The following is a 13,139-nucleotide window of genomic DNA, read 5'->3' on the forward strand; positions in this document are numbered from 1 at the left end:
AGTTTCTATTGCACTATTTCTAAATTGATGTACTACTAGAGTTCGGCGACCTCATACCTCCATGAAAATTTAGAGCTTTCGTAAATTTCATGCAATTGACCAACACATTAACATAATTTATGCATGGTGTTGTTCATCATTGACTAACGTACACATGTCACAATTATAAAATTCCCATTATTGATCATAAAGCAGTTTTGAATTTTTACATAAATTATGCAAATAAGTTCCTCATTACCATCTTTGGTATCTGCTTATATTCCACCTATCATAATTAACATGTGTTACATGTATTGAGGTTCAGTCATTGAAAACAATGGAACTATACAATTTCTTCATTAATTATGCAGATGAAGTCCTCATTTGCATAACATGTATATCATTATGAACATCTTTGCCTAAGCTACCTGCATGCCTAAAATGCAGGCAATCCGTCGTTCCTTTCTGCAGTTATCCTCTTTGGAGTGTCTTGACAAAAACGCCCCTGCAGTTCCACAATTAAATGTTAGGGGACTGAAACTCGCCCCACTTTTTCATGACGCTAAAAGCTATCTACCACTTAAATGTCACGACCATATCACGTTCGTGACAAGAGATACATTGAAAAAACTGCTATGATAGAATATTCTCATTAATTATGCAAATGTACTCCTATTTTGCATAATTAGTATTTTATCTTGTACAACATTGTCTAAGGTACCTACATACCAAAAATCATGAAAATCCGTTGTTCCCTTCTTGAGTTATCCTCGTCAGAAGTTTTTGACAAAAATGCCCCTCCTATCCCAAAACTAGACGCTAGGGGGCCCAAACTTCTGTCATTTCTTTCTGAGCACAAGAGCTGTCTAATACTAAAAAATCGTGACCATAGCATGTTCAGAACACCGAGATAGCAAAACCGGAAGTTGCGCTGCAGTACCAAGGAGAGCCGCTAGGGGGCCCAAAATCTAATCATTTCCAGCTTTCATCACACACTACCAACACACCAAATATGAGACCAATCCACCCAACCGTTCTTGAGTTATCTTGTTTACACACACACAGACACACACACACACACACAAACGCGGGGTAAAATATAACCTCCATGACATTTCATGGAGGTAAAAATGATGCTAAGGATAGCTAATGCATATCATCTGCAGCAAACAATGACATGCATATTGCAGTGTTTGCAGTCCATATATACATATCTGATATCTGTCATAACGAGCTGCGTATTCAAACATCACAAACACTCCAAAATAAAATTGCCGTGGAACGTTTCCAAAATAGACAGATGTTCTGTTTAAGTTCTACTTCTCTGTGTTTAGTCAAGGAAACTGGTTATCTTATCTATTCATTCAGTAAACAGTGCTGGTGGCTTGGTGGCCTTGTGCACGTGGATAGGGTTGTTGACTCAGAATCTAAAGATACTACGTTTTGACCCCTGACATGTCCCAATGTTCTGCACTCAGGTCAGGAACTTTACACCAATTTCCTCACTCAACTCAGGTGAAAATATGAGTGCCTAGCCTCGACTAGGGGCGTCCCTAGGATAGGAAGTTAAATGGAGGCCCTTTGTTTCAATAGAGTAAGTTAAAGAACCCCACCGCACTTATCGAAAAGAGTAGGCGTCCTTCCCGGTGTGAGTGGATCATATTAACCTGTCCGAAAATGTACTCATCAGTGCACACTACACCATCGGGTGAGTAACCGGGAATGCCATATTTACAAACAGAAATGCACCACTGCTATCTGATAATGCGCTTCTTCAGATAATAGGAGAAGTTGACAATAAAGAAGTATTGTGAGAAATAAGCAGATGTGACCGGATGAAAAGCTACTATATAACACGAGGTGGGTGAACTCGAGACAAGCCTCTCACATGAAGGCTCCTTCAAGCAACACGGAGTAAAGGACTAGCAGATTGGCAACTTACAAGGTAATTTTACCTCCTACATACACATTGTTTCTCTGCAATCTTTACTTGTTTATAACGAGGGTATTATATTATAAGTCAATTGCATTCGCCACTTTATTCTAATGTTCTTCAATGCGACTTTGCTCTCTCTCTATATATCTATACAAGAGGAAATTTGTTTTTCCTGAAAGCACCTTGCGACAAATACAATTGAAACTTTCGAGAAGAAATTGCATGCATCTAGAATCATGTTTTTTGACATTAGCATACAATTCTTTAAAACAATCTTCTGCTTTAGTCCGTTGCTAAAATCTTTTTCTTTCTTTTAGATGATGTTTCTGGTGATTTTGGCTCTGACAGGAGGTGCCCTTGCTAGTAAGTAGATTCTATTTTGCTTGAAGCTCGAATGTGTGCGTGTGTGTACGCGCGCACATACTAGTATTACTTCTCTCTGTTTGTTTGTGTGTGTGTTTGTGTGTGTGTGTATGTGTGTGTGCGTGCGTGCGCGAGCGTGTGCGTGTGTGTGTGTGTGTGTGTGTGTGTATGTGTGTGTGTCAATATACACATGTAGTATTGCAAGTCATCCTCGGTGCTGCTACTTTTCCCGTGAGACTGGATGCAAAGCATAACGGGTAAATGTATGAAGCCTGCCATCTCTGATTGCCCATGTTCTGACCTCCCGTAGCTGACCCTGAGTGCACGGGAACTGTCGCCGCTAACGGTCAGTCCGGTCGGTGCGTGTACGCAAGCAGCTGTCCATACACCTACTACATCTCACACAGGTGGGTAATGTACCATGTATGTCAATATTTATTTATTTATTTATTGGTTTGGCTGTTCAGAACACACAGCCAGGGCTGCCCAACTAGCCTATGGCTACGAGGGGGGTTCAATAAGTTCTTGGCCTCACCAAGAAATAACAAGCACAACTCAGATTTTCAGGCACAACTTCATAGTATGAAGTCTTTTATCAATATCCTCCAAATTACAAATCATTGGAGTCATTACTTTCCAGGCATTCGTTTTTTCTAAATTAGAAGGTAAGTGGGGAGAAAAAGAAGGGTGAAGTGTGATCAGACAATTTGACCTCACACCTCAGGTTGCAGATCCCCCTTTTTTTTCGTTATCCCTTACCTAACGTTACTGGGTGTCGCCTGCAACATGATGATCACAATAATTTGAATTTTGGTACACATTTATATAAGACTTTATACATGTACGTGGGGTTATCAATAAGTCCCCGACTTTACCGAGAAAAAATAAGCACAGCTCAGATTTCGAAGCATAGATGTCAAGTATAAAGTCTTATATAAATATGTACCAAAATTCAAATTAGTGTGATCATTACTTTGCAGGCGACACCCAGTAACGTTAGGTGAGGGAGAAGGAAAAAAACGTGGACAATTGACCTGACCTGAGTGTGTGGGTCAATTTGCGCTGCTGGAAGTTAGAAACCCAATTCTTTTTGCTTGAAATAGGAAGAGAATCATTATCAAACATTTTGACAACGTCTTTTGTTAATTTATGGCATGGGAAACTAGACCCACACATGTCTGATCACAATTCACACAACTTTTTTCTCGCCACTTACCTTCTAATTTAGGAAAAACGAATGCCTGGAAAGTAATGACTCCAATGATTTGAAATTTGGAGGATATTGATAAAAGACTTCATACTATGAAGTTGTGCCTGAAAATCTGAGTTGTGCTTGTTATTTCTTGGTGAGGCCAAGAACTTATTGAACCCCCCTCGTATTACAGAGGGCTAGCCCTGCTGACAAAAACAGAGACAATACAGGTGGATTTGGACAGGATACTTATGTATGTCAATATTTGTGTATATATACTTATGAGAGTCACAAATCACTTTAAATGGTGTAAACTTTATCTCTGTTATATACTTTATATATATCAGAGTCTGTTATATACTTTGTATCTCTGTTATATACTTTATATCTCTGTTATGTACTTTGTATCACTGTTATATACTTTACATAACTGTTATATACTTTATATCTCTGTTATATACTTTATATCTCTGTTATATACTTTATATCTCTGTTATGTATTTTATATCTCTGTTATGTATTCTATATCTCTGTTATGTATTCTATATCTCTGTTATATATTCTATATCTCTGTTATGTATTCTATATCTCTGTTATGTATTCTATATCTCTGTTATGTATTTTATATCTCTGTTATGTATTCTATATCTCTGTTATGTATTTTATATCTCTGTTATGTATTCTATATCTCTGTTATGTATTTTATATCTCTGTTATATATTCTATATCTCTGTTATGTATTTTATATCCCTGTTATGTATTCTATATCTCTGTTATGTATTTTATATCTCTGTTATGTATTCTATATCTCTGTTATGTATTCTATATCTCTGTTATGTATTTTATATCTCTGTTATATATTCTATATCTCTGTTATGTATTTTATATCCCTGTTATGTATTCTATATCTCTGTTATGTATTTTATATCTCTGTTATGTATTCTATATCTCTGTTATGTATTCTATATCTCTGTTATGTATTCTATATCTCTGTTATGTATTCTATATCTCTGTTATGTATTCTATATCTCTGTTATGTATTCTATATCTCTGTTATGTATTCTATATCTCAGTTATGTATTCTATATCTCTGTTATGTATTTTGTATCTCTGTTATGTATTCTATATCTCTGTTATGTATTCTATATCTCTGTTATGTATTTTATATCTCTGTTATGTATTCTATATCTCTGTTATGTATTTTATATTTCTGTTATGCATTCTATATCTCTGTTATGTATTTTATATCTCTGTTATGTATTCTATATCTCTATTTTATATCTCTGTTATGTATTCTATATCTCTGTTATGTATTTTATATCTCTGTTATATACTTTGTCCCTTGCCTCCTCCTTCATGACCTCAGTGAAAAGCGGCATACAGGCTGATTTTCGAGCTTTCATGAATAAACAAAGTTCAAACAAACAAACAAACAGGTGCCCCAGCTACGGAAATAGCGTCAAGTGCTGCTACAACTGCCACCTGGGCGGATGTTCCTACCCTCCTCCTCCTCCTGTCACACCGGAAACTACGTCACAAGGTGGGCGTGGTCTCTTCTGTTTAATGCATAATATACGAGCATTTCGACATCTTGGTTTTTTGTCCAAGCTCATATTAAAAAGTAGTAAGGTATTTTGTGTAAAGGATGCATATTATCTACAGCAAAAAATAACACGCATATTATAACTGTTAGTGTTTGCAGTGAATATATGCATATGGTGCATACTGTAAATGCATTTAAGTTCACCGGGATTTAATTTCGCGGTAGCGGACAAAGGACTGTTCGCGGTTGGCTTAATTTGGCGATAGCATCATGCACTGTAGTCTCTTACTGCCATGAAAAAATGTTTAGTTTGCGGTAATTTTGCAACGCGAAAACCATGAACATAAAACCACCGCGAACATTTCTGCATTTACAGTATCATCTACAGCAAACAATGACATGCACATTACAGTGTTTGCGCATCTGATAAGTGCCATACCGACCTGCGTATTCAAATATCACAAACATTACAAAATATAGTTGTCGTGGGACGTTTCCGGACATAGGCTGGTGCGCTGTTTAGGTTAGAGACAGAGTTTTATCTCTATTTAGTCAGATTGATATAATTTGATCTAAATGCAATATATCACATTTATCATTTTTACCTATTTTACGCACAGCAACAGCTACAACAACCACAACCCCGACAACCACTACACCGACAACCACAATCCCTACAACCACAATCCCTCCAACCACAATCCCTACAACCACAATCCCTACAACCACGACTCCGGCAACCACAACCGACATCAGCACTACAACTAGTAAGTATGGCTCAAAATCTATCATAAAATGTACTTTCAACATAATGAACAAGTGACTGGGCATGTGCTTCATTTCGACGCTTCAATTTTTTTAATAAGCTTACACGTAAATCTTAATGCAACATGTTTCCTTACATTTCAATTAGAAAGAGGCTTTATCATTTATGACGTGAGAAATGAATGAATGAGACATAAATGTATGCTGGTTCACAGTTCAAAATGCGCATGAGCAAGGTCAAGGGTCAAGGCCCCTAAGGGGAGGGACCCGTTTTCGAGTTGGGCAGAAAAATTTTATCGTGTATACTCTCATTTAATTGTTCACTTTTTCTTTACGAAAGACGAGTTTTGTTACAAAATGTCCAGTTTTCTGTCCAGAGGACGTGCGACAAAGTTTTTTTTTATTGCTGGATATGAAAAAGAAGACGTTTTGACATTTTGTCTTTTTGTGTGTTTCAGTCCCAATTACAAAAACTACACCTGAAGATGGTAAGTTTGACGCATACAAAATGAACATACGTTATAGACATGTCTGTTTCAACATGTTTAGCAATAACTATTAATAGAAAGGGAAATAAATGGAATTCATGACTTTTATCTATCTCACATGTATAAATACACGCACACTGAATGTTATAGAAAATTGTATAATAGGTTAAGTTTTAGTCATGAGTGGGTGATGTGGTTTTACATTTGAGAGAGTACGGAGAAATGAACTAATTAATAAACTTTCTCGACAGTACTGACAAATGTATGTGTGTGTATGTGTTTTTTGCTTGTATGTGCGTATGTGTGTCTGTGTCTGTGTGTGTGTATGTATGTGCGTGTTTGTGCGTTTGTGTGTGTGTGTGTTTGTGTGTATGTGTGTGCATGTGCGTATGCGTGTTTGTGTGTGTATGTATTTGTGTGTCTACTTGTCCAACCACGTGTCCATACGCAGACCCCGACTGTGCGGACACCCAGGCAGCTAACGGTCAGTCCGGTCAGTGCGCGCACGTGGACAGCTGTCCCTTCGGCTTCTACGTCACCAACAAGTGTCCCGACTACGGAAGCGACATCAAGTGTTGCTACAACTGTCACCTGGGAGGATGTTCCCTCTCTGCTCCCACCACCACCTTAAGTACGCCATCGGTTAGGCACTGGGCCTCCCGTGTACGTTTTACCCCTGTCACATTTGGCGAAAATCGGTCGGACGACGATTCTGCGGCAATCGCCCGAGCTCGAGCCTCGCTTATAAATATAACATTATTGCACAACTTGTACAAGGTACAAAGTATGGCTTATATGTGACAGGGATGTTTTTCAGGTGAAAAATACGCCTCTGTAGATCTTAAATATGGCCGATCTTCCATATGCCCGACGATCGTAGATAATGTGACAGGGGTATTTCTGTTGTTTGGATTGATCAGTTTTTTTATCTGCTCCATTTTGCCATTTGATGTTGATTATCGCCATGTTTCCTTCAAGTTATCGTCTGACGGCATTACAGAAGATAAAACAAAATGAAGAAAAAAGTATGACGTATATGCTACCTCCACCGAAAAGACAACAACTTAATCTAAACTTAGTATCAAATTTATTATTACCTTTTTTTTACACACAGCTCCGGCAACAACCACAACAACCACAACCCCGACAACCACAACTGATAAAACTACAACTAGTAAGTATGGCTCAATGTCTCTCATGAAATGTACTTTTAACGTATCAAACAACACTACACTAAACCATGACAAGTTGTTAGATTTATGTCATAGAAATCTATATTTGCTTTGTATTTTCCTTCTTAATTATTTGTTTGTATTATTGTTGACAGTATTATTATGTGTTGTTTTAACTTGGGCGGGAGACGCGTTAAAAGATGTAATATCCTGTTTCTCTTGTGCCATGTAGTGAGGAAATTGAAATAGATTAATTTACAGAACATTTTACAGAACAACTTTGTTCCAACACAAAAAAGTTTCAAAGGAAAAACTCATCATGAGTTTTCGGTCATCTCACTAACGTTCGTCAGATATCTGATTCACTGTGCTGACGTCAGGAGTCAGCGCAGTAAATCAGAAATCTGACGAAGGTTGACGAGACCGACCGAAAATTCATTGTGAGTGTCTTCCCTCTGTTGGAAGAAAGTTCAAACTTTTCAACTATGAATTCTACTACCATACTCGTAGATCAGTCCTCTTTCGAAAACCGACCATTTGTCCATTCTCAGTTGAACCCGAATGTGCGGACACCCAGGCAGCTAACGGTCAGTCCGGTCAGTGCGCGCATGTGGACAGCTGTCCCTTCGGCTTTTACGTCACCAACAAGTGTCCCGACTACGGAAGCGACATCAAGTGTTGCTACAACTGTCACCTGGGCGGGTGTTCCCTGTCAGCTCCCACCACTACCTTAAGTACGCCGTTTCTGTTGTTTTAATGGATCAGTTCAATATTTTCAATTCTGATATTTGGTCTGTGTAATCGCCATTTCCCTGTGCTATATATACATCTATCAAGCATGAATCTTTCAATCAGTGCTGGGACCTATTTTCCCGTTCCTAACAGTACGAATGACTGGCTGACTGACTAACTGGCTGAATGAATGATTGAATGAATAAATGAATGAATAAATGAATGATTCAGAATGAATAAATGAATGAGTCCGCAATATCATTTTACCTGTCACGTGTTGAAAATCGCGAATCAGCGCTTCCCTGAAAATTAAACTCCGGTGCTCCTAAAAGAAGGAGAGTAACCAAGACCACATGAACTTCTAAAACACCAGAAATCATTATTCCTTTATGCACAGCTCCCACAACAACCTCTACAGCCAGCACCGCCAGTACTACCGCAGATAGTAAGTATGGCCCCAGATCTCTTATGAATCTGACGTTTATAAGTGAAGGTATCGGTATCTGTAATAGCCTGCAGCTGGTATCCAGCCGTATTATACATGTAGCTCCGATCCCGAGTCTCTTCTGTCCTCGCCGCAAATATTTGTTGAGAGGACAGAAGAGACTCGGGAGCTATAATGCGACTGGGTACCTGGCTATATCCTTAAATGATATGCACAAAAATTAATTTGGATACAAAACATTAATGGTTTCCGGCACGAGTCAACTTTAAACTACCCGTTCAACCGTTTGTCCGGCATTCGCAGCCCCCGACTGTGCGGCCAGCCAGGGTGCTAACGGTCAGTCCGGTCAGTGCGCGCACGTGGACAGCTGTCCCTTCGGCTTCTACGTCACCGACAAGTGTCCCGGCTACGGAAGCGACATCAAGTGTTGCTACAACTGTCACCTGGGCGGATGTTCTCTCACTGCTCCAAGTAGTACGTCAGCAGGTAGGGCTGCTCTTCCGAGTTCCTTTCTGTGGTTTGGATGTACATGTATCAGCTAACGACATAATTTGCAGAAGATGTAAGAAGTAGAGGAAGACGTAATGACTCAACGTCTCTTCTGAGCAACTAGTATTAATTACCAGTACGAAACGTTGAAAGGTTGTTAGGTTTATGCAATATGAAGGTCTTTAGATTCGTAAATTTTAAAGTACAGTTGGCCATATCATATGATTTGTGCGTTACGTTTACAACAGTGCAGTTCCGATATTATATATAGGAGAAAGCACTCCTCTAGAACAACGAATATGTAGATACTGCAGTCTAGATAAGTTAGAAGACGAACATCATTTTGTAGTAGAATGTAGTTTGTACAAGAAAGAGAGAGCTGAACTCTACAGACTAATAGAATCCATGTTCCCCCACTTCATACAACTAAGTAATATAGACAAATTTATATTCCTTATGAATCTAGACAAGCCTTTACTTATAAAGCATATCGTTCTTACATTTTCAATATCACAAAGAAACGAGAAGAAGCCGAATGTACGCAGTAGAATACGATCCTTGAGTAGTGTAGATTCATTGTATCATTATATCATGTTGTATCATTTGTTGTGACCTGTACTAAACCCAGTGGGTATGAATGTACAATAAAGGTCTTCATTCATTCATTAAATAATATTGGGCATCTCTTTGCAGCAACAGTGACGACCACAACGGCGAGCACTGCCCACACCCATGGAACAAGTGGTAGGTATATATAACGATCATATAGTAAGGTTCTTTTAGCACAACCAGAAAATAACTTACTTCCGACGTTTCGGTGTCTGTCAGACACCATCATCAGGGTGGAATGACGGGAACTACTTCTTGCTGCTACTTATAGCCGATGTAGGTGGCGTTGCAGCAGCAAGAATGCCATCCCCAGACGTGGCTCAGCTTGTATCCCCCCTCGTCTCTGTTCATGACTGGCACGGATTTTCTGATCCAAACTGCTTCTTTAATCCATTTTCTTGCTGCTGCAACGCCACCTACATCGGCTATAAGTAGCAGCAAGAAGTAGTTCCCGTCATTCCACCCTGATGATGGTGTCTGACAGACACCGAAACGTCGGAAGTAAGTTATTTTCTGGTTGTGCTAAAAGAACCTTACTATATGAATAATTGCCAACCTGATGAAGTTATTCACGGATATATATAACGATATCCGTCATTTCCTTCTGAACTTACAGCATGGGGATGAATCATTACATTGCTAGGACCTTCCTAATCAACAGTAAGAAAAAAGTAGATAGCATTCCAAACGGAGAAAAAGTGGAAGTTTAATCCATCATTATGTCGCCCTTAAGGCTCCACTAACCCAGACCTTGTGACCTTAAAACCACGAGACATCGCCATTGGCAATTGGTCATGCGCACCCGAAGAAGACTGTAGTAAATACATCCATCATCATCATCATCGGTCGACGTGATCAAATGTAGACATGTTCGCACATGTCTACACACGACGGGGTTATACCGCCCCTTACGGGGTGACATACCCTTTCGTAGGCTAATTACAAGACGGGGATGCGCCAGGTCTCCCGTCAAATACATCCATGTGCATTATTTGATTAATATACGATCTGAATGATGGAAACACATCCCGTAGCTGCCTGTAATGCAAACCGCCAAAACAGATAAGTTATAAAATGCCTTGTTGCTATTAAGATGTACATAAATTCCCGTGACATTCTACAGGAAACTATGGAAACATCCTGGCGGTGGACACAACAGGAGCCAGTGCGGACACCGCCAGTCAAGACGGCCTGGGATATACAGGTAAGAGCAACATCGTGATGGCTTGACAGATAGTACAACAAAGATTTTTCCCTAAAACATTGATACACTCTTGCTATTACATGAAAAATGTTTAACTTTCTGACATTTAAAAACTTGTGAGTGGACCTGGTCCGGGCAAGCCGCCTGTGATGATGATGATGATGAAGACCATTAAGTCATCTATATCTCCAAGCAGATCCTACGGTAGCATAAGATACGTAGTATCAAAAGTTGACAGAGGAGTGAAGCCGGCGTAGGAGTGTGTATGGCTACCGGTAGTATTGGCCTTACTCCTCTGCCACATTTTGGTGTTATCTTATGCTTAGGATCTGTTTAGAGATTACAAGTCATTGAAAAATGCAGATATTACAGAAATTGCCTTGTTTGTTATGGGGCTTTATTTAAGTAACTTGTCTTGTTATTAATTGTGTTTGATGATCTGTTTCTTTATTTATAGGCGTTGCTGCTTCTCACCAGATGGCCAGTACGGACCTGTCGCGCCTAAACAACTACAAGTCACAGATACTTCAGGCCGCCAGCGCCAAGAACATGGACCCTGCCGTCATCGCCGCCATCATCAGCCGCGAGACGCGCGCAGGCGCAGCACTGGCCCCCGACGGAACAGGGGATAATGGGAACGGATTCGGGCTCATGCAGGTGTGTGAGAGGTGTAGTGTGCACTTAGCTTGGGTCTTGTTTGGAAGAGTAGTTCACATTGTTTGACCTCTGAACATATTATAGCAATGAGATATAGGGGATAACAGGACAAACTCCACAGAAATTGGGGAGTTGAACACACAGTTTCAGCTCTGGCGGTAAGATGACTTCATATAGCCGTCATGACGTCATATCTGATTGGCCGAATACTGACTTCTTTCACTGGCATATTTGACTACATTTTTGACTGTCGGATTGCTGACGATCCGCTTGCTCAGAACACGTGACCTTACAGACGTGTGATGTGAGCAAGGGGTCAAAAGTGGCTGGAAGTCGGCATCGACCCCCGTCTTATTTTTGTTTTTACACGTCCAGGTGGATCATTGTTACCTCGTGTGATGTGAACAACGGGTCAAAGGTGGTTCGGAGTCGGTGTTGACCCCCGTCTTATTTTTGTTTTGTTTTTACTCTGCTTTCAGGTGGACTACCGCTACCACACCCCAGCAGGCGGCCCGTACAGCACCGAGCACATGATGCAGGGAACTCAGATCCTCATCGACACCATCAACTGCGTCAGGCAGAGACATCCTGGCTGGACCGCCGAGATGGCCCTCAAGGGTCCGTCTTACTTGTTTTGTTTTTATCAAAATGACATAGCACGAGCGATAGTCTGATTTGCATAGAGGACTCGTATAACGCTGTAACATTGTACAGCGTGCTTAGATATCGATGTTACAAAGTTTTAAAGATCGACCAACGCTGATTTATTTGATTGAAATTAGTACTTACGACAGAAGACAGTCAAACACCTTTGCCGAAAAGACAAAAATGCTCAGCTGGGAGTAGCTATGATCATATTACATGGAGAAAAACCAATTACGATGAGAGGAATTACTGCAAGTACTGTTATCTTTTCAGCTATTTGCAGCAAATATACAAAAGTAGCGGTCTCCTCTCTCAGCACTGGGCGCCAGTGCTGAAGAATTTTCAGCACTGGAAGTCCAGTGCTGAGGGAGCTTCAGCACTGGAACAAGGCCGTTCAGCACTGGAAAACCAATGCGGAACCCGCTACTTTTGTACACTTGCCTATTTGCAAATATTACTCCTTCGTATTTTCAGGCGGAATTTCCGGGTACAACGCCGGGTGCGGTAACGTGCAGACGTACGCCGGGATGGACGTGAACACCACAGGCGACGACTACGCCAATGACGTCGTCGCGCGCGCCCAGTGGCTGAAAGCACATGGATTTTAGGTTCCACGGGGTCAAATATATTTTGGAGGTCCACGTTATCTATGGCGGAAAGAAAAGATCAAATAAATCTCTTGAACTAAATTGTTCTCGGTAGTCTTCTTAAGTTGTCATGAAGTCCTTGCAATGTGGCGGCGTAACCGCGAAACTAACGTGATCTCAACTAATGTGGTACATTCTATTACTTATCTGGTCCATTTAAGGTCTCATTGATGAGTTTCTTCTTCCCATAGACTTCTATGTATTAATTCGTGGTTTAAATGGGCGCGTTCATAATGAAGCTACGTGAAATTTCAGCAGATTTTTCATTCTATG

At 40.2% G+C, this 13,139-nt stretch overlaps 2 protein-coding genes across 2 annotated transcripts; both read left to right on the plus strand.

The window, feature by feature from the left end:
- Window positions 1–1,800: 1,800 nt before the first annotated feature.
- On the plus strand, window positions 1,801–8,210 carry LOC118419613 (integumentary mucin C.1-like). The gene is made up of 10 exons (XM_035826078.1): window positions 1,801–1,924; window positions 2,233–2,278; window positions 2,589–2,685; window positions 4,907–5,010; window positions 5,634–5,692; window positions 5,723–5,780; window positions 6,237–6,266; window positions 6,718–6,897; window positions 7,381–7,440; window positions 7,990–8,210. The coding sequence occupies exons 2-10, from the start codon at window positions 2,233–2,235 to the stop codon at window positions 8,193–8,195; spliced, it is 840 nt and encodes a 279-aa protein (XP_035681971.1). The 5' UTR covers window positions 1,801–1,924; the 3' UTR covers window positions 8,196–8,210.
- Window positions 8,211–10,330: 2,120 nt separating this feature from the next.
- On the plus strand, window positions 10,331–12,913 carry LOC118419314 (lysozyme g-like). Its single transcript, XM_035825675.1, has 5 exons — window positions 10,331–10,373; window positions 10,837–10,917; window positions 11,363–11,574; window positions 12,054–12,192; window positions 12,694–12,913. The coding sequence occupies exons 1-5, from the start codon at window positions 10,331–10,333 to the stop codon at window positions 12,825–12,827; spliced, it is 609 nt and encodes a 202-aa protein (XP_035681568.1). The 3' UTR covers window positions 12,828–12,913.
- The last annotated feature ends 226 nt before the right edge of the window (window positions 12,914–13,139 follow it).

Source organism: Branchiostoma floridae, chromosome 7 (genome assembly GCF_000003815.2).
Source record: "Branchiostoma floridae strain S238N-H82 chromosome 7, Bfl_VNyyK, whole genome shotgun sequence".
Taxonomy (NCBI): Eukaryota; Metazoa; Chordata; class Leptocardii; order Amphioxiformes; family Branchiostomatidae; genus Branchiostoma; species Branchiostoma floridae.

Bases quoted from the DNA above. Each gene is read 5' to 3' on its own strand.
- LOC118419613 (XM_035826078.1), top strand. From the start codon at position 2,233: ATGATGTTTCTGGTGATTTTGGCTCTGACAGGAGGTGCCCTTGCTA. The intron at 5,693-5,722 runs ACCACAATCCCT...ACAATCCCTACA, and splicing joins CGACAACCACAATCCCTACA to ACCACAATCCCTACAACCAC. The intron at 5,781-6,236 runs GTAAGTATGGCT...TGTGTGTTTCAG, and splicing joins CGACATCAGCACTACAACTA to TCCCAATTACAAAAACTACA.
- LOC118419314 (XM_035825675.1), top strand. From the start codon at position 10,331: ATGGGGATGAATCATTACATTGCTAGGACCTTCCTAATCAACA. The intron at 10,374-10,836 runs GTAAGAAAAAAG...GACATTCTACAG, and splicing joins TAGGACCTTCCTAATCAACA to GAAACTATGGAAACATCCTG. The intron at 11,575-12,053 runs GTGTGTGAGAGG...CTCTGCTTTCAG, and splicing joins ACGGATTCGGGCTCATGCAG to GTGGACTACCGCTACCACAC.